A 26,304-nucleotide genomic window follows, 5' to 3' on the forward strand; every position below is an offset into this window, starting at 1 on the left:
AGATCCTAACAACAGTGCTGGAGAAAGGACATCAAATGATGCTTAGAAATGTGATACACATTTTCATTTCACACTCCATTAGTTTTTACAACTAGAGCTCCATGAAATGTATGAGAATACTTGGCTAACAGCCATATCTACTGAGCTGTAAAATAAGAATCAGATCTCTTTTTAAAAGAGTTTCATTTTTTTTACATGACTAAATCAGATGTTGACCTTTTTCCAAAATATATTGTAAATATATTGTGTACCTCTACCCATCAATTAATTTTGAATCTCTGAATAGTGTTTAGACCTGTTTTAACAGATATTAATCAATACATATTTTTAAAAACAGCTTTGTAAAAAAAATTAAACTGATTCCTCCTTCCACTAAACTGAAATATATTGAATTATATAATTACTGGTGTTTCAATCTTTTCAATTCTAGTATGTTCTTTACCTATCTTGCATCTAGAAACAAGAAACAAGTGTATTACTGCCTTTATAGTCAGCAAAGTAAAGCTACAAGCATCAGCAAAAATATATTTTGAATTCAGATTTCAATCTGTCAGAAAAGATTAAAGCTTCATGCATATATAAATGGGAACTATAAAATGATAAGAGATACATAGCATGGAATCATTTTGCTTGAACAGCTGTGGATTTGCCAGTGTAGTAAAGCAGAAAATGTCTTTTACTCACCTCTGTTAAACCAGAAACTTCTCCTTTTGCTAATGGTCTGCTGATGGATGCAGTATGAACTCTGGCATCTGATACTGGCTGTCCCTTCATAAAATGTTTCCCAGCTTCATAAATATTCACTTCTACCATCTTACCCATTAACAGAGGATCCTTTGGCACAAGAACCTTTCAAATAAAATAAAGACATAGTTACTAAATACTGCAAGGAACATTAGAGTCTCTAGTACCCATTCAGAAAACAGATATATGATAAACATCAGAGAAAATACTAAATCTTAAACATTTTAGTCGCCAGTGTACACTACAGCCCCTGGCACACTTGATCAGTAAAATCTCCAGCCTGCATTCTACAAGCGCTTTGCAGTGTTAGCTCAGCTCTTTTCAACTCCAACTGATTCCTAAAGTCATGTTTTTTGATTGATGAGAAAGTTGGGCCTGAACTGCAGCTTTTGAATCCAGACCCAAACAGTTCCCAAGGACATTTGTACTACACAATTCTAACAGACTGCTGTAAAGCTTCCCATTGTCATCTCTGTCCCATGACACTTAAAAAAAAATAATTCTGAGTCTGTAAAGCCTTCAGGACAGAAAGTATACCCTTTTCTCTCTTTGCACAAGCCTTTATTTTGATTGTGCAGATCCTTTGCAGCTGAAATGCATGATTGACAATGAATGCCTGTAAAAATAGATGACTGTTTCTTGGGTCAGCAACTAATGCCACTCTTTCCTGAATTTGCACAACCATGATCTCAGACAGTCCCACTTCACATAAAGGCACTAAACAGATGTTCCTAGGTTATGTATTTAAAAAAGGAAAGAGCCCAAAACACAGGAGCAACATTTTTTGGAATGGAAGAATAAATGGACTTTAAATGTCTCCAAAATAGGTAAGCAGTTGAAAAAGAAAGGCGGAATAATTTCTTGATGAAATTACATTTTTTACACTGTTTACAATGGAAAATTGAATCATGGAGACTTATTTAATAACATTTACTTGAAGCTTATCCACACACAGAATCCTAGAATGGATCAGGTTTGAAGGGAGCTGAGAGGAGTCATCTGATCCAATCTCCCTGTTCAAGCAGGATTATTTTAGAGCACATGGCACAGGATTGCACCCGGGCAGTTCTGGAATTTCTCCGGTGTGGGAGACTCCACACCCTTTCTGGGCAATCTGTCCCAGTGCATGGTGACCCACACAGTAAAGAAGCTCTTCCTCATGTGCAGCCCCACGTTTCTCTTCACAGAGAAAAGCAAGGCACAATTCCACAATTCTTCCCAAGAATATTTCTGGGTTTCACATTCTCTGAACATCAGAGAAAGAAAACACAATTCTTATCTTATTTGCTGTGCCTCTGTGCAAAAGTAGAATACAATATGGAGATTGTTTATCCAAAGTGATGGTGTTTTGTTTCCTTGGCCGATCAGGGCCAAGAGTGTGTGTGTGTGTTGGGACAGTCGGCTGACAGTCACGAGAATTCTGTGCAGTTGTGTGCAGAATTGAGTGCTTGGCAGATTCAGTTTAGATATAATATAGTATAGAATAATTTAGTACAATAAAATAATTAATTAGCCTTCTGATAAGATGGAGTCAGATGCATCATCATTCTCTCTCCTCTCATCAGGGTTGCCTGCAAATTTGATGCTCATGTTCAGGGGGAATTTCCTGTGCATCAGTTTCTGCCCATTACCTGTTGTCCTACAGCTTGGCACCACTGAGGAATAGCCTGGAAACACCCTCTGACACTGTCCCTTCAGATGCTTAGGGACATTGATGAGATCCCCTCTCAGTTGCCTCTTCTTGAGGCTGAACAGGCCCAGGTCCCTCAGCCATTCCTCATGAGAGAGGTGCTCCAGTCCCTTGATCATCTTTGTTGTCCTCCACCGGACCCATTCCAGCAGCCCTGTGTCTCTCTTGAATTGAGGAGCCCATTACTGGACACAGCACTCCAGGTGTAGCCTCACCAGGGCTGAGGAGAGCTTTTCAAAGGAAAAGATCATATCTTTTTATCTTGATTCTTTGATGCTGAAATTGAAATGCCTTAAAATGGCTTAATTTTTAGGATTACATATGCAGAGGACTTTCAGAGAAAAAAAAATCTGTGCCACCCACATTTGGAGACCATTTTTTTTGCCAAACACTGCCCCTCCATTTTCACTTATCACAACTGTTGATTGTCCCACTTGGAGGAAATTACCACCAGTGGTTTCCCTTCTTCTCTGAAGGCTCAAGTTGTTCGTGACTGTAAGCACTTTGAGATCCTAGGATCCTGCTGAGCTTCCTAGGCATTTTCCAAGAAAAGCAGAAATCTTTGCCTTTCAGAGACAGGCAAGCTGAGACTCAGCAAACACAAAGTCAGGATCATAACGCTCAGAGAGTGTTACAATGTGACTGGATCACAGTTGTTCCCAAGTAACTCATCTTGGGCAAATTTAAATCAAAGGGAAACTAGGCAGCTGAGTATACACTGGGCTCATGACCTCTGTAAATCTTCTATCTCCTCATGAAAAAGGGAAGCAACTAAATATAAACCAAACTTCAGAAAAAGAAACAGGTTAAGTGAAAATAATGGGGACATAGCATAAACAACCAAGCATCCAGGCTTGGCATACACTCAGATATTTTTTGAAGTATTTTTTAAGAAAAAACCCTCGATGGAATTTCTAAGAAACTAAGTTAAGCCAGCAGAAACTCACCTTGGCTGTGGATCTGGCAAAGCACTCTTAGGTCACTTTAGACTACTCTGTTCAATGTAAACTGTATCACCTAAGCCTTCACAAATGTCAGCTGCAGCTCCATCACTAAGTCTGTCTGTGCAGCTGCACTGATGTGGGTTTAATAGCAAATTCTTTCAGTACAGATGAACTCAGTGAAGACAGAATACATTTGATAATCATTTGAGTTAACTGAAGCTCTGAATCCTACATCAGGATTTTGAGCTTCAGCTTAAATAATATATAATATGATATTTAGACTTTAGAGTGGTTTTCAATTTACTGCTATTAATCTTATTTACTAGCATGGATTCTTGTGCTTACCTGGGTGAGCAGTAGGATACCATGAAACATGCCACACATAACATTTTAGGGAAAAGATTTGCGTTTCCTTAGTGGCAAGCACTTCTTCCCTAACAGAATTTAAAATGAGTCCCTACGTGACTATTTGTATTTTGTGAATTCTTTACCAGTCCCAATCATGAGCTGCAGCAGGTGCTGTACAAACACAACACAAAAAATCAACACTTTGTTTCCTGTACATATTGCTTTTCATTTAGTTAATTAAGCTTCCATAAAACAACATTGAACAAAAAAGTCCCAAGAAATTTCTTTTTAATCTCTGTGTGGAAGACCATGTTCCTCAACTCTGACTGATAAGTTACAAAATCAAGGAGCATCAATACATAAGACTTGGACAGAAGTTGGATATGCAATTTAAAAAAAAGAGATTTATTAAAAAAAAAAGGAGAAAGTGAGAAAAAATAATTAGTGACCCATATATCTAACAGAAACAGATATTTCAAGAATAGCCATGTTACTTACTACTAAGGAAAAACAAATAAATAGATTCTGTAACATAACCCAAAACCAGAAGAAAGTACAGCCATCACCTATAATCTCCCCAGCTTCAGAGAAAAAAAACAACTAATGGTAGCAAAAGTAAATTGTAGACAGCTTAGTCCAAGAAAATGGAGAATAAAATAATGATGATTCACGAAAGCCAATTTCATTGGTCTTAAGCAAGTCATTGGCTTTTGAGCAAAAATAACAATTTTGTGAAATTGATGTGTGTGCTTCCTTCCCAGCTCAAAGATAATGTTTTTGTGTGGCAAGAATTTATCTACTGGAAGTACACAGAAGGAAATGACAAAAACTAGAAGGAAGGCATGCCATTTAGGGGGACCCACACAAGCCTGAGAAGTGAACCCACAAAAGCAAAATGAGGTTCAACAAGTCCAAGTGCAAGGTACTGCAGCCAGGTTGGGGCAATCCCAGATATAAATACAGACTGGGAGAAGAAGTCATGGAGAGTGAGAACTTTCCTGCTGAGAAGGACTTGGGGGTGCTGGTGGATGAGAGGCTGGACATGAGCCAGAAATGCGCACTTGCAGACCAGAAAGCCAGTTGTATCCTGTGCTGCATCCAAAAATGGTTGGCCAGAAGGGCCCCTTCCAGCCCAAACCATTGTATGATGCTATGAAACACAATATATCATGTTGAAGAGTTTATCTAAAAAAGTTTCTGACCCTTGTATTGTTAGGAATTTTTCTTTTTTCAAATTGCATTGCCTGAAACACTTTTCAGAAAGATGTATGCAAATTGCCATGACTCAACTATTCAGAAATCAGTGCTTTGGGGACATTGAAATTAAAATTACTGCAATAATTAACAGCTTCTTAAACCATGCTGCACACTCAAACATCCACTGTATATTTCTTAACATAATTTCAGGTAAATTATATTTCAAACACAATAATAAAACAAAATATCTCATTAAAAAGTCTTGATGGTCACTTGTTTCCTGGAAAATGCTTCTTATTTCTTTACTAGATTTTTTTTTATCCTGACACACTGTGTTGCTGAGATTATCAGAAAGCAAAGATAAAAGAAAAATATATTATTTGGTTTATTTAACTGTACCTGCTCATAGAAAGGATTGTGAGCAACATAGTAATTGGAGTCAAAGGATTCTTCTGTTACTAGAACTCTCTGCCTCTCACCAACCTGGAAAAGAGAAGATGAGAGATGACTCAGAAAGCAAAACCAAAGAATTATACTGAGAACTTCAGCTACAAACAAATGCCCTTAGCAGAAATAATCAAATTCTCTGAGGAACCTCTGTATCAGCAAGAAAGTGAAGTAGAGAAAACCCTACTTACAGGAGTCTAAAACTGACAAGGGATAAAAGAATCGAGGGATAGAACTGAGGGGCTGTAACGAAAAAAATGAGGGGCCTAACATGAAAATCCAGTTCAGAAATACAAACTGATTTTTATTTATTAACATGATAGCAAATAAAAATGCCAGATGTGAACAAAGTGCATTACCTTTTCATCCACCTAATGAGAAAAATCTGTGATCAATCACCAAAAGGGTGTCTTTTCTTTAAAAGTCTCACTTCTAATTTACAATGCTGGGGCATCTCCTTATTCCCTCTTGGTGATCTCATTTCACTGTACTCATGAGATCACACCAATTTCCACGGCAGTGCAGCCAACACTGCATATTACAAAGACTCAAGAAGAAGAGTTTTTAACAACTCACAGACCCAACATAGTGAAGGCAAAATAAACACTGGTCTGGAAAGACCTGTGTTTCAATTATACTTCTCAATCTCCAAATGCACTTACACTGTTCAAAGGAAGCACCAATTTTAAAATTAACTTGAGGACTCAAAGACAAATCAGTTGCATCAGGGACCAAACAGATAAGGAACAAAATCTGACTTTCCTCAAAGTTCAAAATTTCCCTCTGGTCTTGTCCATTACTGAGTTTATGATGAAGTGTATAGCTTAATTTCTGCAAACCTGGAAGGACATTTAGCTCACATTTTTAGTCTGAGCCCATCTCTACTTTTTCCATCTAAATGTGCTCTAGATTATTTCCAAACTATTTGACAAATGCATTCTGCAAATTACAACTGTCTAGCAAGTTAAATTTACTCACTGCTTTTATTACTATTCTGAGACTCAAGAAGGTTTCACATTTTACTCCACAGTTTTAATATCCATGAGCAAAGTTACATTCCCCTCCCCTCTCCCTGAAAGATTCCCACCACATCCCAGTGGCAGCTGTTACACACAAGTTTTAAGATCTCCATCATAAGTTCCATGTGAACTCTGCAAGATTCAGAGAAGATAATAATGTTTTGATTCTTTAAGGTACAAGCAGTAAAAGATAAGATTAGGATTTTCTCTTACAGTTAATTGTAGAAAATAGAACTTTAAGAAATAGGAACAGCAATGTCACATCTGCATTACAGTATATATATGTACACACATATATACACACGAGATATGTATATAATCCTCCACTTGCTGAAAAGAAAGATTTCATGGAATAACTCTTGCCTTCCCTTCCTTGTGCATTTATCTGGAACATTTCCAAAGTAAACCCTGGAAAGCAAAGGAAACAGCAAGCACCCAGCTCATTTCCCCAAAGGCAGATAGACTTCACTCCTCAGAACCACAAGTTGTGGGGTACACAGCAGAAGGGGCCAAATCCCTTAAGTCCAAACCCAGTGACAGACCTCTAATAGTAGAAAGTATGTATATTTTTGCATACTTTTAAGAGGTGTTTAAGACTTGTTTATAACACATTTTGAATTTCCATTCTCTGGGAAGTCTGAAACTACAAATAACAACTGATAAAACATACCCAAATTTTAGTAAAAATCCAGTGTAACCAACAGTATGGTGGTTTTTTATTATTGTTTTCAAGAAAACAGTCATTAAATTTAAATCCCCAGAGGAGTTTTGCAAAACATGTCAATAATGCACTTGAGATAACTACTCCAGTAATAAGATTACAGAAAACATTTCCCCTAAACTGAGAGGTTTTGTTACTTTCATAATATTTGAGACCACAGCTTTTAAAAATCACAGCTCAACATCTGCTGTAGCACTGAAGTGCTCAAGCCTCAGATGTCCTGCAATATTATGAAAAAGAGGAGGACAGAATGTTAGATAAGCAACATTCACCCTTGGGCAAACATGCTACCACTGAAAAGCAAGAAGGCCAATCACCAAATCATGTCTTCACATCCTGTTTATTATTTACCAACACCAAAACTTAGCAAAACTGGCTCAGAGAAATATTGGGTCTGTAATTCATTTCTCAGTTGTCTTGTGGTTCCCTGGCTCTCTCGGGTCATAACAGTCTGCCTTCATCATGGCTATGAACCCTGCCTGTGAGGCAGACTAGGCTACATGTGTTATCTTCATACTCTGAGATGACAGAATGGTAAGGATATTATGCAGAAAAAAAAAATTAAAAAATCAGAGGGAAGAAGAAAAGAACACCTGTGTTAGATCATTTGATATAAGCTGTGGTTTCTTCAGAGACGTGTTGCCAGTTTTTCTCAGCTTTGCTTCCAGGAGCCAAAAGAGGTCAGGTCTGCACGTCTCAGTAGGCCAGAGGGAGAGATTCTGGGCTCAGAATTTCTTGGGAATGGGAAGAAATCAGGGAGACTAAATTCATCACATAGGATCAGAATGGTGGCATTTAAATTGAAGATCAGAAGCTCAGAGGAGCAAAACAGCCTATACCAATTTACAGTGCATGCATACAGACAGACAGACACACACAGAAGACTAGCATGGGGCACTGTAAGGAATGAAAAGTAAACCCAGTAATTGTCCACTTGCTGAAGTTATGGATCTGTAGCCTTGGCCAAGGCTGAGCTCCAAGAGAGATACAATACTCAGCTATTTTCAAACTCCTTTGCCATAACAACAGAGAAGGAAAATTCCATTTAATGAGTTAGGCCATTGCGTATTCATGATCTACAAGAGTAATTGGCTACATGCATTTGTAAGACAGAAAATTACTATCTATCCTGCATCCAAGTATAATTAAGAAGAAATGTAAGTACGCAGAACGCAGCTTTGGTATTGAAATTTGTTCAAAAAGTGGAATATGTCATCATTTCTGCAATTATTCCCCTGGGATCTCTAAGTGCCTAAGTTTCACCTCTCTCAGAATTTAAATATGCAGAAACCAGACATGATATCTAATAACAGTCATAATTATAATAACTTTGATGATTTTTTTTTCAGGCATGTAGCAGCAGCAGTAGTTCAGTATCTTATTTTTATTCCTATTCTTTCATCTGCTTCCATAGGTACACATGAGTTCCAGCTCTCAGGGAACTACAATCCTGCCAAAGCATCTGGAACTGAGGCAACTCAGCCCTGGCATCTCAATTTGGAAAGGTTTCCTATCGAAGCATTATTTTTTACTTTATGGATGACATTATGAAAATGTTTATGAATGATAGCAAAAAAACCTTGCCCAGCAACCTCCCCCATGCCAAAGTGGACTGGTCACATAATTTCCTCAAGGGCAATTTGCTTTCACCAAAAACCATGCAACAATTGCTGCTGGTCTGATCACTTCCTGCACTAGAACAGTTACCAGGAAGTTTGTAAATCTCAGAGTTAATAATCAAATCATTTAGGAACTTTTATTTCATTTTCATTTATCCTACAGGAAATTCTGACATGATAATTCTTTAACTCAGTTTTTCCTTTACTGGAAACCATGAAAAGCAGGTTTTCCAGCTGGCTGATTTTATAGAACGAATGAACAGCAAGAAATGTCCAAAATCCTTCTTGGCTGCAGTCAAATTAAGTTTCTCTTTTAAACCAAAACTGACTGAATCACATAAAACACAATACCAATTTTTAAACCCTGCAACAGTTTAGGTGCCAAGGACTGTCCCTTTTTACATGCTTTGATAGAATATTGCTACGTAACGTCAACAGTGGTGCCTCCTGTGATTACACTCAGGTAATGTATACCCCCCTAATTTATTTTTTTCCATCAATGAAGACTATGATTGCACAGTTTGGATTTGTTACTTACTACAGCCAGAGCATATGGCACATGATGTTTTTCGAACGTTTCCTTATTGTTCTTTTACCTGTATTTTATCAGCTTTGTTTTTTAAGAGCCGCTGAATGGCTAAAAATATATAAATTAATAACCATTGTACTTCTATACTTCTCCCACAGAAGAAAGCACACTGCCCATGTAGCATTTCCACTGATTTAGAGACAGTGGCCAAACCCGTCTTCAGACTAAGTTCAATTCATTGTGGAATTGGTAAGCGTGTCTCCATTTCTCTTGAAGGAGGCTGGCTTGGATTCTGATCCAAATCATCATGGAACATACTCAGTACAAGGCTTGAAAGCCACATAAAAATTTGCTTTCCTGTATTTGTTATTTAAATATGTCATAAAGCAAGCAACAAAAAATACACACCATCACATTTTATGTGTGCATGTTTTAGCAGATTATTGTGATGTATAGAATATTTCTAGTAAAAATATTTGACCTTTATTAAGTATAACAAAGTTTAAGCAAAAGCAATGTAGATAGTGTTTCTTCTACATCAGTTGTGGTTTACTTCTCTCCTCATTTTTCAGCTGCGGTCTAATTATTTTGAATAAATTTTAGTAATTATGCAGACTATGTATTCTTCACTATAAAGCAGAAATGAACTGCAGGTCCTATTTTTTAAAAATCATGTGAATCCATCTGTAAATAGAAGCCAAATTTCTTGAAAATTATAATCAAGCATTCTCTAGGTCTTCTGTTTACATATTGTAGGGGGGCTCTCCACCTGACAAAGAAGTCAAAGTATGCCAGTACCTCCCTGTAAAAGCAACAAAGTTTCTAGAAACTTACAACACGGTCCTGTTTTGATGATACCAGAACACATCTCTTTTCAAAATCTCCTTTGTACTGCTTTGTTCTGCTATGCAGCACTGCTCCTCCAAAATTTAGAATGTATGCATCTCTCCCTTTCTGAAGGTAATCTTGGAGACAAAGCATGGACTTGTCTCAGAGCTTTTCAACAAAGTTGTTTGGGATTTAAATGTGGATATTGGAAAGCAGTAACATTAAAATAGTTCAGCTCCTGAGCATGACAATTTTTATGCTGGGATAAATATACTTTTCTAGCACACAGCACAGACAGCTGCCACTTCACTAAGGCTCATGTTACAACAGCTGTCCAATTCCAGATGGGTACATGCCTCTTTTTTATTATGTTATGTTCAGTGCATAACCCTGCACAGAACTACAGCAACACAGTGGCATAAATATTTACAGTTCCATATATTTTGCATCATACAATAATCAGTCAGATTAATCTTTACAGCATATGTCTGGCCCATTTTACCTGGGGACAGAAACATAGAACCTGAGCACTTCAGCGCTGCAGCGTAAGCAGCTGAATTCATGGATTTCATGTATCCCTACTTCTTCCTCCCAAACCTAGACAATGCTGTCTCAGTCCTACAATGCCTCTAATCTGCAACAAAACCAAAATTCTCAGTGTTTTTCCTGTACTTACATTGCTCAGGTTTTTTTTTTCAGCCTGGGAAACAGCATTGGGTGCTTGTTTTCACCTACAGGAAAGTATTCAGCTCTTAACTAATGAACTCTGGAAACCCAAGTGAAAAGCAGACAATGCTCAGCAAGGTGTCTCATTTCATTGTCAACCAATACAGCTGACTTTGTTAAATCATCGTTATTGAACTGCCCTTCTTTAAACAAAGCTGCAGATTGATTTATTTATTTTTTAAAATTGCATACAAAGTATAACTTATGAAATAATACCTAGGAAAATGGCTTTTTTAAAATTTTGTTTTAGGCACACTTGCATCAGCCACACTGTTCTTTCCACAGCATCATTCAAAATTCAGAATGGACACAGGCAACAGATGCCCACAGAAAAAACTCTTTCAACCATTTTCCAGGCTGGCTTGAGGCAGTGCAAGCTGGAAGGAAGGATTAGGTATAAATTAAAAGACAGCCAGCTCTAATAGTACACAATCAGCATAACAAAAAAGTGCTTTAGACCTTCGGCAGCAGGCACTGCAGCTCATTAACAGTAAGTGAACACCTTCTCTTTGGTCCCCTTATGAATTTGTTGGCATAGTTATGGGGGAGGGAAAAGGTAGGGAGAGAAGGAGGTGAGAGATAGAAGTAGACTGCTTCTGCTTTCTTGGCCTACTGCTCACGCTTCAGGGTAAATAGATCCTTTCTATTACTGTGCACCTGCATCTGACTGCTTCATTTTGATTTGGTCTCCTGCTGGGAAAATGTAGCTTCTCCCAGCACATACAAACCCTGCCATGCAGCTTAGATGAAAATTATATTCAGAGATGTGAGCAGTGACCTAAAAATGACAACTGGTCCTCAAAATATCTGATTCCTTTTAAATTCTGTAAGCTTGCATTTTGCTTGTCTCTCCTTTTCATTGCCTAGAAAAGGGGTAATAGATGTAGAATGTTGACAACTCTGTCATATTACATTTCCAAATTTCATTGACTGCATACAATATTACAAAAGGAAAATAAGTTTTCTGAAATGGGAGATACATATTGCCCCTGAAAGCAGTCTCTCTCAATGGATCTTTCTGTTGTAAACCTCAGCTTCAGCAGAAAAAGGATGAGGTGTCAGAAACTGGCTTTTTTCTGGCTTTTCTCGTTGCTAAGACGCTGTTTTGTTGAGCTCTCTGAAACACTGTTTCCACACGTGCACAATCCAATTCTGACTGTTACACATAGGAGTGACCACAGAGCTGGGGAAGTTGCTACAGCAATATAAAATCATGCAAAACTGGAATTTGAGACTATCTGGTAGCATGAGCACTTAATCAATTGCCTTAATGTAACACTGGTAAAAGCCTCTCCCTCCTTCTCTTTTTCAAATGATCTAATGAACCCCATAAAACTGTTGCAAATATCTACAGAAAAATTCTAAATAAAAATATCATCTCAAAACAGGAACAACAAACATCTAAGAAGGTAAAATATGTTTAAGGTCTTCCTTACATACCCCTAGCATTTCACAAATAAAACAAAAAATCTAGACAATGAGTCTACCCTTAAGAAAACTTGACATTAAAAATAAAAGTATGGGAAAGCATACTGTCAATGCTGATTTTATAGAATGGAAGATGGCCTTTAGGAGAATCTTTTCATTTTCAACTTCCAGCCAATTTGGTAATCAGATGGATTATGGTGGCATGAGTAAACAAATATATGGGTTCTTTAAATTTTATTGTGCTTTTTTTCTAATAACAAGCTAAGCCTGTAGTGAAATGAGGGCAACCAAGCTTAAAAGAACGATGGTCTTTGTTAGGAAAGGCCATCCTTAATGCTTCTTCTGTGAAATTATTTAGAATTATTTAGATTGGGTGTTTTTGCTGGAAGCAGTTCCTTAAGACATACTGTGTATTTCCAAGTGATTTAAGCACAATATGAAGTGGTAGTTGCTAAGGCAACAATGCGCAATTCCTCTTTCGGTGATCTCTCTTAACAGCTGCATAAGCCCAGGCAAGTATCAGTTATATGAGAATTTATAAATCAGCTTGGTAAATACCCTATCAAATAACTTCTCCAGGAATTGCTTTAGGAACTCACAATACCAAACTGTTTACTCAGACTAAAGTCTTGTCTACACTACGGAAATAGAAGTGCTCAGCAGTGGCTCTTGTCAGGAGGGTGCTGATGTAGCACAGAGTGACGCAGGGCTGTGTTCAGCACCAGCAGCTGTGGAAGAGAATTGCCAGGAATAATAAGGAATAATAATTGCCAGGAATAATAAAAGGCCCCAATGTAAGCTCCACTTCAGTAAATCGCAGGCCGAACCACAGGTCGCTTCCTCACAGACAAAACAAAGAAGGCAAAATTTAGGAACAGATGAAAATACTGGATTTGAGAACACAGATGACAAAGTGAACACAGCACTGATACAAATCAACACCCAGTTTTGTCTCCCCTGACATGATGCTGGGATCCCTCCAGTAACACTGGGTGCTCCTAGATATTTTATCTGGTATTTTTCAGTCAAATACACTAAAAGTGTAGTCTGGTATTTTTTAATCAAATACACAAAAAAAGATTGCAAAAAAAGGTCTGACTTCTCTCCAAAATATCACTACAATTTTTCTGCTCATCCAACAACTTTGGCCAATGTTCTCTGTTCATTTCATCTGAGAAGAGAGGGAGAGCACATGGGATGAAACAGAAAAAAACAAAGGTTCAAAATGACCCTGATTGCAAAGCCAAACCCAACTCTCCCCTAAAATCTACTAAAACCTCTCTTAATACATTTAACAGCACACAAAATGTGTAAAGTACCATTGTGAGTTAATTAACTTAGAATACAAAATGGTGGCACTAGCTGAGAGTTAAAAAAGGGCATAAATATGTATCAGCCTTCTTTTCAAAAGAATATAAAAACTCCTCCTGCCTACACGAATCACAGGCTACTAAAAAAAGCATCTGAACATCATCAGAACCTGCCAATGTTAATGAGGATAGGATAATCATATTATTTTCTTTTGTTTTGAAGGTAGACACTATATGATCAAAAATTACACACTTCAGGGGGTTTCTTCAGTCCAAGGCAAGGTAAGACCCTAGAACTGCTGACACTTCTAGCGGCATAATGCTGAATGACAAATAACATCAAGGGCTCACAGAGGGACCAAAGTGAATGAGTCATTAAATAATGATAAATGTAGTGTGACTTTACGTTGTTTAGAATTTAATAGCAACTACTCTCAAACTAGATGGGATGCATTTTACTATTTTTAAACTGTATGCCAATCATTTACACCTAAAAAAATGTAAAAAAAAGAAACAATTCTTCATTAGCATACTAGAATGATAATTCTGACCAATTCTTTATTCTCCATTCAAGGAAATGAAAAGAAATTAGTTCCAGAAAATTGTAAGACAAATCACTTCTGTTCTAAAACGAAAAGAAATAAGTTACTACTATGGACTAAATAGCTTTCTAATGTCTTCTCCATAACTTACTCAGTTCTCAAGGCTAAGCATAAAGTTAGCACAGAACCTCATCTGGATGCTGTTGTGTATGCTCGTTACCTTTTACATTACACCAGGAGAAATATTTCAGATTAAAGGCTTGACTCCTTAGTAAATTCTCTTAAATATCTACTCCACTGTGTGCCATCTCTTTAAAAAAGCCCTTACATAGCTCAAACAGTAAGAAGTGCTTAAAAATTGGAAAACACTACAAGTTTCTACAACCCTTCAAATTCAGCAGCAACACCCTTTGCTGTATTTGGATTTTAATACAACAGAAAAAGGAACCAGCTGTACAATTTAATTGCAAGAAAAATCAATTATTGCCATAGGTCAACAAGAAACATGCTAGAATTTCTAAACCCAGCTGTTATGATCACATTATAAACTTTTTAAATAAAAAAAAATCACAGCTGATGTTAAATATTTTGTCTGTAGCTCTGTGCATATCACATCACTAATCAGACTATTGCGCTCTCACCTAGCAGGTTTCCAATTCCACACCAAGTGTACTGGCTATTTTATCAATTAAGCCAACAGAATGGTTTGGACATACACACTAAACAATACAATACCTAAACAGGCCTGAAACTTCTTTATATATATATATATATATATATATATATAAAGTCTTTGCTAACAGGAGAGAACTAGGAAAAAGAATGATCAGCAATTGTGTGACACATCTTTTTAACCCTCTGTGTGAGAATGACAAGAGGGGTGGTTTAAGTGTACATGAAAATGGGGATTCAGAGGGAGATTTACAGATTGTTCAGCAGTCTTGAACACTCAAGGAAGGAGTGGCCCTGCCTATCTTTATGATTTTTGCAGACCATCCACAAAGGAGGTTGACAGCTGTGAAAAAGGGCCTCAAGAATAGAGGATCTTCTTATGCCTCTGTGAAAAAAGCCTGCAAATACAAATAGAGATGTGCCATGTAAACATAATAATTCTCCAAGGAAAAAAACATTTTGAATTTCTATTTATGCTTCTTCCCTTTTGTAAGTAATCTCCCATTAATCAGAGTCAAAACGCAACAGAAAATCAGAGGCACAGGAAACAAATCACCATTCATTAGAAGAAATGTATTAATGAATGTGGCACACTAGGCAAAAATCACTGTTGTATTCCCACAATTACTGTAAATGCTATATTCTAATGTTCTCAAAGCCTAACTTATAAAGGTATCAAAATTATGCAGAAATACCTGTAAGAAAAGTTCACACAGTTGTTGTTGTTGTTACCTTTGCTCAATCTTGGATCACATCAGAAGGACAGTAGCATGCAGCATTTTATTGTCCTGTCCTGCCCTTTTTTCTTCTGTGTTTCCACCTTGCAGAGTATTATTTTACCCATGCTTGACTGGAATGAAAAGATTGAGTAAGACTAAACAATGTTCCCACTCCTCAGAAAAAGTGTAAACTAAGAACTCAAGAGCAGCAAGATTTCTCCTGGCTTCTTCCCTCCTGCTTACATCTTACTGATTCGCCCAACACATAGTTTTATTAGGCTTTTCTACCATGTCTGGCCTAAGACAATTGTTCTTTTTATTTTCCCTGAAATTTGTTCTGCTCCTGAAGGGACTCTATGAACCTGTCACATGCAATGCAAACCATTGTTACCATTTCCTCCATGTCGAGATGCTCCAAACATGGAGAAAGAAAACAGACACCCCCATGAAAAAAATGAAGCCTACTGTTTTCCACTTTTAAGATGTACTCCCCTTTCACCTCTTACACCTCTCCCTCTATTGTACAGCAGTAAAGGCAACAAAACCATAAGCTGCCAGGTTCCAAAGGCAAAAGGCTAGTAATTAACTTGAAATTGCCTTTTAAACAACAGAGATGGGGCACAAAATGAGCCAGGCCTAGGTCTTTTTAGGCCCTCTTACACTTTAACAGCCAGCTATTGAATTCTCCAAAATGACTTCTGCATCAGAATCAGCCTTGCATCGTCTGTATCTTACTTCTATGTGAGAAGCAGCAAGAAGAGTACAAGCTACTTTCCATCAGGTGATCACATAAAACAAGTATGTAAGACAAAAAAAAAAAAGATATTTATATTTTACACTGTTTCATGAAATTATGAAGACAAAGTTGCCTGGCAACTGTAGTTGGGTTCCTCAACTATACTGGTGAAGAGGTCTGTGCTGATGGAAGTCTCATATTACACAACCAAAAAACATTGTCAAGAGTGCCAGCATGGTGTCTGGACTATTATTATAGCATACTATAATGAGAAAGAAATGAGAATGAAGCTAGTGTCCAAAAATAAGAAGGCTCCTGGTTAAAAAATTTTGGATTGTTCCTTGCTCCTAAAGAATATGGTAGAAATGGCAGCACAATTCATCACACTAAAAAATGACATAACTTCACATAAACTGATCACTTTGATCAGTTCTAGCTAGCATAACATCTTTTGCCAGTATCTCCTGCATCCAAGTGACTCTCCACATACTTGCACTTTCATCCTACTATTTTTCCTAACTAATATGTCAAAGACTATACAAACACCTCAGGGTCACACAGGTTTCTCAAGCTGTAGAAACTTGACAGAGATTCCAGTAAAGATGGGGATTGGTGATTGAAAACTGGTGGAAACTGCTGGAAAATGGTGGCAACAGAACTCAGAGGCATTGCACTGGTTTTGCAGAATGGAAGGGCAATTTTTGTCCAAACAAAGAGAAACTCCACTCAACCTTCAAATCTACATTTTAACTGAGAATATCAGCAGCTTCATTATTAACCTGAAGTTGGGCTTGCCCTTATATTGCTTTTTAGTTTTCAAGATCATAAATTAAAACAACTTACAGGTATGTCTGCCAAAAACCCCTGCCATTTTATATAGTGGATTTTGCTATTCCATCATGTTTGAAAGCCAGTAGAGAGAATAGAGCTTTTGCTATATTTTTTAAGGAATACTGTTAAACTCTGAAGAATGCTTTTGATAAAGGAAATATTTGCCCTTTCATTTGTTCTGTATAATCAAGGACAGATTATACAGATTCTTCAGGTAGTATGAGATAACTGGTCACATTTGTATTTGAAGCACTTCGAAAATACATCTTTCAACTTCTGTCATACAAATTCTGACCACAAAATAAATTGGCCAAACCGTTTTTCCAAATAAATTTCTTTAAGCTGCAATGCAGTGAGATAAGCCAGAGTGTGGGCCACAAGTGACCTGATGGTCCTTCTAAAGGCAGAAAAAAAGAAGCTCCTAAAACAATAATTCATTCTAGGTTTGTCCCAGGTTATTTCCTTTTATGAAGGCCAGATGGCAAGGCAGGAAATAGGAAGGCTCATGACTGCTATCACCCAGCAATCCTCACGCAAGAGAAGCCTGATGCTGGTGAAGCCCAGCATTTATGAATGACATTAACAAATGGGATTGATTAAAAGAAAACAAGGACTTCATGCAGAGGCAAGGAAGATGAGGGGTCTTGGAAAGTCAGGCAATAATTTTTCTCTCATATAAAGAGTCCATTGCTAAGAAAGGGCCTAACTCACAGGTTTACCTTTATTGGTTATAATTGCACACAGCTGATATTCCCTCTGCTCCAGGGTTGAAGAAGAGGTAATGCCTCACTTTCTAGGAAATTATTCATGACCCAGCTTCAGTGAAGAAGAGGTTAGCCTCTCAGAGAGGTTGAGATGAGTTATATGATCCAAACTCAAGAGAGCATGAAATAAATGCAGAACCTGGGAGAGAGGATATGCCATTTCATTTACACAAAGAGAAAAGAGATTGAATGAGGAAAGAAGTCGGCAACTGAAAATCTGTTTATGAAGGAAGCAGATCAAGTAGAACAGAGTATCTGGAAGGGCTTTTTGCAAAACACAGATCAAATAGCATTATCTGCTCATACTTCAGGCTTCGCATGCATCAAGTATAAATTATTGCATGGAAGAGAACATGCTTTCAGAATCTGTTTATTGAAGAGAGTCAGGCAAAGAGTTTGCTGCACAGCTCTCAGAAAGAATCAGCTTTAGGCCTTGTCACATCAATGATTTATAGGGTGACACTAGGGAAATCAATTAAGCTCTCTACGCGCCCCAGTTTTCCCATCTGTAAAATAGGGGCAAGCTGTTATTCAAGGAGAGTGCTTTTCCATTTTATAGCCTTCCTTCTTCTGTTTGGGTATTTGTTATTTTGTTAATTTTTACACTATTCAGTGTATTGGTCTAATGTGGATGTGTTTTTACTTTAGCATTAGAATATACCCGTTCTTGCTTCATTTTAACTGTTTTGGTTTTATATAAATTCATCCTATAATTTTAGCAGCAAGATCAAAAATATGGCATACTATGTGAAGGGAACACCTACTTTTCCTAGAACACAGATCTTTCAGGAAACTATTAAAGAAATCTCATGGTAGGCATGAATGGAAAATCCAAAGATAAGGAAGTCAGGCAAATGTGGGAAACTTCTACTTATTTTCACTTTAAATTGTTTAACAGCTCTGCAGCATTTCAGCACTTCAACATTTAGTAATTCTTCGAAAAAAACCTGCATGGAAAAAAATAATTGACAAAATACAGTCTAATTCTCAGGCATCTTGGAAAAAAAAATGACATGGTTGTCCTTGGGCTTCTTGTTTCATAAATTTACTTTGTTTGTTCTCTGGTATCCACAGAGTAAGAAATTCACCATTCAGAAGGAAAATCTAAATAAATACCTTGCTGAGGTTTTAGACTGGAAAAGGAAACTCAGTACAGGGCATTGGTAGCCTTTCTATTCCTACAGATAGATTTAAAATACACCAGTCACAGTTGCCGTCATTTTTATACTATTCCACATTGCTTAAAAATGGGCTGAAGAATAGGAAAAAAAGCAAAGTAGTTCAGAAGCACACAGATCTAATTATTTATGAATAACTGTCAGGAGGGCTTATATCTATACAATGCTTTTGCCTCAACTAGGAAATTTACCCTTTTGCCTGTCGAAGTAATAATACATTCAACTTGTAAAGTGGGAAGAAAACAACTAAGGAAATGTTTTATAATATAGTTTCTGTTTCAGTATGAAACGCTGCAGTCTCCTCTTAGGAGGAATCCAGCGCAAATGTGATTGGCAGATACAGTAACAAGGATTTTTTTCTGTCCCTGCCACCTGAGCCCTCTGTTACACTGTGACTTGCATGAAGGATAAGCATATAACTGTGAGGCCATCAAAATCTGACTCCAGCCCTGCCATGGTTTTGAAATTCTCCAGCAGACAGCAAAATTTCAACAACCAGATTCTTCAATTATAGGAGGACTGGGAGATTTATTTAATGTGTTTAGATACTTGTCTTGCCATTGCAAATATAATCTTTTTACTCAAGACACACCAACTGCCTTGGGCATTAGAAAGAAAATTATCATTCTGCTATGCACGGAATGGTGCACAGGACATTGGCTGAAAATAAAGAGAAACGATGGTAAAGCAAACACCAGTTTGTGGTTACATTGAATCCTTGGCAAATGGCAGATGACTCTGAACTGGCAAATCCTTTTATCATTGCAGTTTTTACAGTAATCTCAAATCTCTCCTTTGTCTGCTTGTTTTTTGGCTTGTTCAACGCCGAGACTGATGATCAGTGAAGCAAAAGATTTAGTTTAAAGGTGTCAGCTAATATCTACCACAGAGCTGCCATTACTCTTCAAACTGGCTTTACAGATAAGAGCTGGCTGCTCACTGGGTGGCCACAACAATATTATTTGAGAAAATATCTTGAGGTGTTCATATTGGCAACTGGGTTACAATATACCATGCATGTGTCCAGAAATGTTATCTAAAGTCATTGAGAGGTTAACAGTAAGTATGTATGCTTTGTATACAAGATACTATTCCAGGAGAACCCTGTGGTTGGGTGGTCTGATTTAAGCAAATCAAGTTGAGTCATATCACGGAGCTGTCTATTTTTATTGTTTTGTTTTGTCCTTAAGAGATAACCCTTTTATTTTTGTTGAATACAAGGTACTTTCTGTTTTTAATCCCATGGCATTATATTTTTAAAGAAAACATGTCTCTGATCTTTGTAAACTTCCATTTAGTTGATTTTGTCCCCATTCTTCCTCAGGTTGCTCTTTACACAAACTGCACTTGGACAAAGCACTCTGAATGATGCTGCAGCACATTAGGGCAGTGCAATTTTATATACAAAAGCAACAGTGTAAATTACAGACAAACAAAGCCAGTCTAGAGAGCAATCTGAAGACCTGAAGTATGTAGCTGGCAGGGTGACACTACGTGGCCTTCAACAGCTCTTCTTTACAAGGGACAATGTTTTGCATTTCTGACTGCTCCAGCTGAACATTCACAGGCTGGAAGTCACCATTCTCACACGAAATTCTGAAAACACTGTATTATTGTTCATGTGTTTGTTACTGAAATACCAGACCACATAGTAAAACTGATTTTACATTAGCCACTTAAGTTTGAATAACATTTTTGTTGTTTAGGTTAAGATACCTCAAATAACAACAGTCAATGTTTTCACAAAACCAGTCTGAATCAAGATCAAAGCAGCACCTACTTGTTTCCACTGCACTCATGGTTTGAAACTGATTTCTATTTCTTGTGCATTTGCTTGAGTCAGTTAAAAATAAATGATCCGTTTAAACAAATAATTTGAAAAGAAAAACAGACAGAGAGGTGAACTCTATTCAGAACTTCAATGTATGCCAAAGAGAATTTCAGTGAATGCACAGCAAAACCCTATAATTTAAATAAATGTTAATTTTATGACAGACTGATGCAGCCTTTCTGAGAATTATTTTCTTTAAAGACCATAATTGTTGTAAAGATGTATGTCACACAAGAGAAAATGGATAGTGAGGACAAAATTCTCACTAGGAAATACTAAAATTAGAGTAGGAAGACTGTTGTGTCTATCCACACTTTGCATTGCATATACCTGATATTTGGATTATGTAAAAAATGCTCATCTGTTTAATCAAAAGGAATCTATTTTAAAATAGAAGGACCTTGGATACAATTATTTAATTTTTTGCATAATGTATGGATTCCTCAGTACAAGTGTACTGGAGCTGCACATAAGCCCTACATATGGATGCAATGCAATGAATCAGACACAAAAATGTAACTCTTGAAAGTAGACAGACTGCTTCTTTACAAAATGTAATACCACATATTTCCTTGCTTTCCTAGAATTCCACTGACAACTTTAAGCTTTTAGAGTAATGGGTTTCACCCTGTGAACACATGCCACAGAAGGCTGGGGGAGGCACTTCATAGAGCCCACTATATAGGCTGGAAACCTAAACATTTGGTTGCATCATATAAAAGAAGCATATGCACAGCAGATCCATCTGACATTTTCACACTTATTTTAGAAAATCTCTTCAACTTCCTCATGATTTCAGTCTACATTTAGTTCATTACTAAGTCCTGCAATTGCAGAACTAAAATTAATCAGAATCCCATTTACTTTCTGAAGAGCACTCAAAAGTCTATGATTTTAAATTAATTTATGCAAAGAGAAAAGCTCTTGTCTTTGTAAGTATAATTCTAAGCCATATAAATCGAAAGCAAAGCTTTAAACCCGTAATGACCCCTTTTCCATCCAGTCTTAAATGGAGTAATTAAGCAATAACTTCCATTCCATCTAAGTACATGCAGCAGTGATGGGTGTCTGCTTGCTGACTAAAGCCTGAAGCATTTAATTGACCTGTGGGAGCTGATTATTGCAAGTACAGTCATATGGCATAGAAGCTATCTACTTTTTGCTAGAAGAAATCTTTCAAAGTAATTAATAATTTTGGTAATTTAAAAAGATTATGCATAACTATTCACTCTGAAGAGACTTAAGCTGTAGTCAGCAAGCCTGCCACAGATTTTTAAAGATAATAATATCTGTAGGTGTACTCATTTGGGTTGTAAATTTGACTCTTCTGAGTAATAGAACAAAAATGAGTCATTGGCCAAGGGCTCAGTTCAGAACTCAGGAATTATCTCTGGATTTGCCTGGAGAGACTGACAATAAGGAATCCCTCACTGACTTTGCTTCAATCTGATGTTTGCTATTTATATCCTTGTAGCAGTGCTTGGAAAAGTCCTAGGTAAATGAAATTGATACAACTGAAAACAGAATGCATGCTGTTTCAGGTACCCTTCACAGCTGCACACAAGAACAGGCCAGTATTAGAACAGGCAGTCTTCTTGAAAATTGTCCTCCAAACTCATGAGACCACTGAGCCTACAGAAAGATTACAGTCTCCACAGATAATGCAACATAAATGCACTTTCCTTGGCCAACCTGCACTGCACACTCAAAGAGGATATAAACTGCTGGGGGGAAAAAATTGAAAAAAACTCTTCTACTAGAAAGTGACAGTGTGAGACAAGAAGGAATTTAGAAGACATTTGTTTGCAAGTTCTCCTCTGTCTAAAGAATAGAAAAATAAAGTCACTTGTACATATTGTGCCCATTCCTTGCTGTTAATAGATATTGCCTCTGGAGTACTGGGATCAAAAAGCAGATGAATATTTTCCTAGCATCTCAATGCCCAGGTGATGTCTTTAATGCCTCCTCAGCTAGACTTTTTAAAACTAAGACAAATTACCAAGTGTAAATATCCAGTCACAATCATGGAGTGCTTAGCTGAAAAAGACCCAAAGGTCACTGAAAACCCAGTTCAGCAGTCCTCAAGGGATTGTGTATCCCTTGGTGGACCTTCAGATGGGTGTTGATCATAGTAAGCAGCTACTTAAGAGATAACACTGACCACCCAGACCTTGTGGAATTCAGACTATCAGAACTCATGCCTTACAAAAAGTGACCATGCACAATTTTAAAAAAGAAAGCTTAACAGGCAATTGTTTTCTTCTGATTAAAGACTGGGATGTGGGAAGGAGGGGTATGGTGGATTTATTTGTTGTTTTGCTGTTTGCTTTTTTAAAACATCTGTCAAAATTTAAGGGACAAGAGAAGACTCATAAGTACAATAAATACTCCTTGGTGAAGCACTTTATACAGTATAGCATAAATTACCATTGAATAAGATTTTGCATATATATATATATTTGGGACAAAAATACTATCACATCCTGGTAATAAAATGGGAATTGTTTCTAAGAAACAAACTGCAATATCTCAATTTGTTGGAAGCATCAGATGGAAAACTTCAGCTATCAGTTACACATCCATCTTTATTTAATATATTCATACATGATCTGGAAAAGAGAGTAAGTAATACAGACTTGAAATCCATAAAGGAGATTAAAATGGAGAAGATATGGAAACACTGGTAAGAGAAAACAAATTGAACTACGTATAGAAAAACAAGATTCTCATTCTGAAAATGTCAACTGATCTATTTGGAAATACATAATCTGAAACACAGATGCTCTCTGGGAAACTTGGAAAGCAACAATGCTGAAAAAGATTTTTGGGAGGACAGAACACTGGACATGAATTTGTAAAATGACACAGTAGTGGAAAATAACACAGACCTATATTATATTAGAATAAATAGACATAGTATTTATATCATGAGTGTGGCACTAAGCCATTGAGCTTAAGCATTCCTTCAGGGCCTTGGAAATAAAGAGTTTATTTTTTTACTCGGAAAACTGTAAGTACTATGTCATTCCCCTTCCTTTGTTTTTGAACGCTTTACTAAATTAAACCTACACTAAACTAGAAATCCCTGCAATTTTCTAAGGCTGGTTTTGCCAATACTGAAGAGAGCAAAACGCACAGACAAATGGCCAATCAGATGTGAGCAATGTTCTGCTTTGTGGTCACTGGACCTGAGCTAAGGCTTTCCCTTCCAGAAGTTGAATTCTAAAAAGATTTGGGAATTCTGAGAAAAAAATTGACACTGGAAATCTGGAGCTGGCAAGTAAAGAGGCGAGATCACAAGGCTGACAAAGACAAGGAGAAAAGAATAACAAGAAGCAATGAGGCAGTGCAGCACCTCAGGAAGATATGGTCAGGTAAAACCACTTGACAAGGAACCTCAGTATGGGTCAGTTAAAACCGCAACAATCAAAATACTAGGAAAAAAGTCCTGTGCCACATGAATCTTTATTATTCATCACATAAATAGAATTCTTTTCAACTTTTCTTAGTCTTGTTTAGTTTGAATATGAATGACATTTTAAAAACGTAAATATTTCTCAGCATGCATTTGAAATTGGATTGTCATATTTTAAAGGAAAATATTTTTATTTTCTCTCCTCCATCCCATCAACTTCAGATGTTGCTCGGTAGCTGAAGCCTGTCTACCATTATTTTCACTTGTATTAGTGGTTTGCTTGGCTTGTTTTTTTTTTTTTTTTTAATCGAAGTAACTTTTTCACAGTTAAGGAATCCTAGATGCAATTGTTTCATCCCCATTTCAGTTTGTGTAATAGTGGAGTGAATTTTGCAGTTTGTTATCTAATCTCCGTAGCACCACTTAAGTATAAGTGATCAGGAAAAGGCCTCAGAATTCTGTCTGTAAGAAAACTGGCCAAGACTGTTTTACCTAGCACTAATTTTTACCTCCTTGACTGCAAGAGTTTATTATAAAAAGAATCAAATAAACTGAGTACATTTCTCAGAAATCCACTCAGGTGAGAAATGGATGCTTAATCCCGACACATTTTGACCTCCCTTGATCAAGTTCACAATTTATGTGGAGTGGGAACTGTCAAAACCACCCCCATGCTAATTATGTAAAAATAATAAGTGATACCTTTTTCACCTTATATATAGAAAGAATTTGGGCAAGGATAAAGCAGCAATGAGATGGGAAGTCAGCATGTTCTCATCTTTACTGACTGACCCTTTAACACCAGTGCTTCTCTTTTAACTGTGTTCTCACAGAACTCAGCACAAATGAGGCCAGCTCTTCGTTTGCATTACACATGCAGTTTTTCAGGCAGTACTGGTTCATATTCTCTGATGTGTTATGAACTTACTTTTGGATGACAGGAGCTTTATAAGATGTCCATCAACCAAACTACTCCAACTTTTAGATCATATATTCCTTCAGCTGCTCAGATCATAATGAGAAGTAATGAAGGAAATACATATTCTGGTATTTCTAATGCTAATTTGCTCATTGGCAGCTGCAAAAGTCAACCTTCTAGATTCTGGGGGCAAAGTGAAGATCCAATCTAACATCTTCCTCTCTGACATCAGCCATCTCTCAGACAAGAAGAAGTTTAAGCTGTCTAGCAGCTAGAACTCAGTTTGGATTCACTGAAACCTTACTGGAAATATTTGCAAGAGTCACCTTCGGCACAAAATCCTCTGTCCCGGCTGACAACCCAGCTGTATCCCTAAGATATACATCTGTGTACTTTAGGGAGTAACTAACAGTAATCTTAACTTGGCAAAAGACTGCAGTCACTCTTGGAAAGCTACTTAAGCCACAATTGCCTCTGTTTACTCTTGCCAACTCGGCAGTCACAAACTGTCCTCTAGCCCAGATGACAAATAAATAAAGGAATATTTTGGAACTTGTGCCTAGCTTGCAATTCAAATATCTAAAAAAGCATTAGCACTAGCACCAATACTACACTGCCATTCATGTCATTTTACAGATGGAGAGACTAAGTTGAGAATAAATACCTAAAATTTAAGAAAGCCCAGATACAGCTTCCCAGGCTTTTGACACCATAGGTGTGCTAAGCCCAGGCAATCTCTGCATCCAAGGATGCTTGCTCTGTAGTGAATGTGCCCAACAGAATTGTACAGTAGCTTGCCATCCTGAAATATTGAACAATTTCTGTGTCTCACTACCCAAAACCTGTATCCCAACAAGCCTTTCTAGAGATAAACAATGAAGTTATTTTCTGCCTTTTAAAATGGTCCTTTTAGACTATTTAATCTCAAACTACAGTGACTAGAAATATTTTTAGAATATGTAAATTGTACTAAAAAAAACCACTTACTTTGAAGGCACTGGAAAAAAATCCCACTTTGAAGTAGAAAGAGACATGGCAACAAAAATACCCCCAAATCTTAGCAGTGCTTGATTTCTCTCTTAATTACATTTCTGAGTGATCAAACCAACATATAACTTCAGGGAGTCTATCTGAAAGCAAAGATCAT

The 26,304-nt window shown here is 37.1% G+C and overlaps 1 protein-coding gene across 3 annotated transcripts in view; it reads right to left on the bottom strand.

Moving 5' to 3' along the window:
• The window catches only part of CDKAL1 (CDK5 regulatory subunit associated protein 1 like 1), a 380,944-nt gene that overhangs the window by 24,733 nt on the left and 329,907 nt on the right, over positions 1-26,304 (bottom strand). For all 3 annotated transcript variants that reach the window (XM_030944157.1, XM_030944158.1, XM_030944156.1), the window contains exons 14-15: positions 5,323-5,406; positions 685-849 (exon numbers count right to left, since the gene is read on the bottom strand). In XM_030944157.1, coding sequence (XP_030800017.1) covers positions 685-849; positions 5,323-5,406 — 249 coding nt within the window. The remainder of the gene's footprint in view (positions 1-684; positions 850-5,322; positions 5,407-26,304) is intronic.

Source organism: Camarhynchus parvulus, chromosome 2 (genome assembly GCF_901933205.1).
Source record: "Camarhynchus parvulus chromosome 2, STF_HiC, whole genome shotgun sequence".
Classification (NCBI taxonomy): Eukaryota; Metazoa; Chordata; class Aves; order Passeriformes; family Thraupidae; genus Camarhynchus; species Camarhynchus parvulus.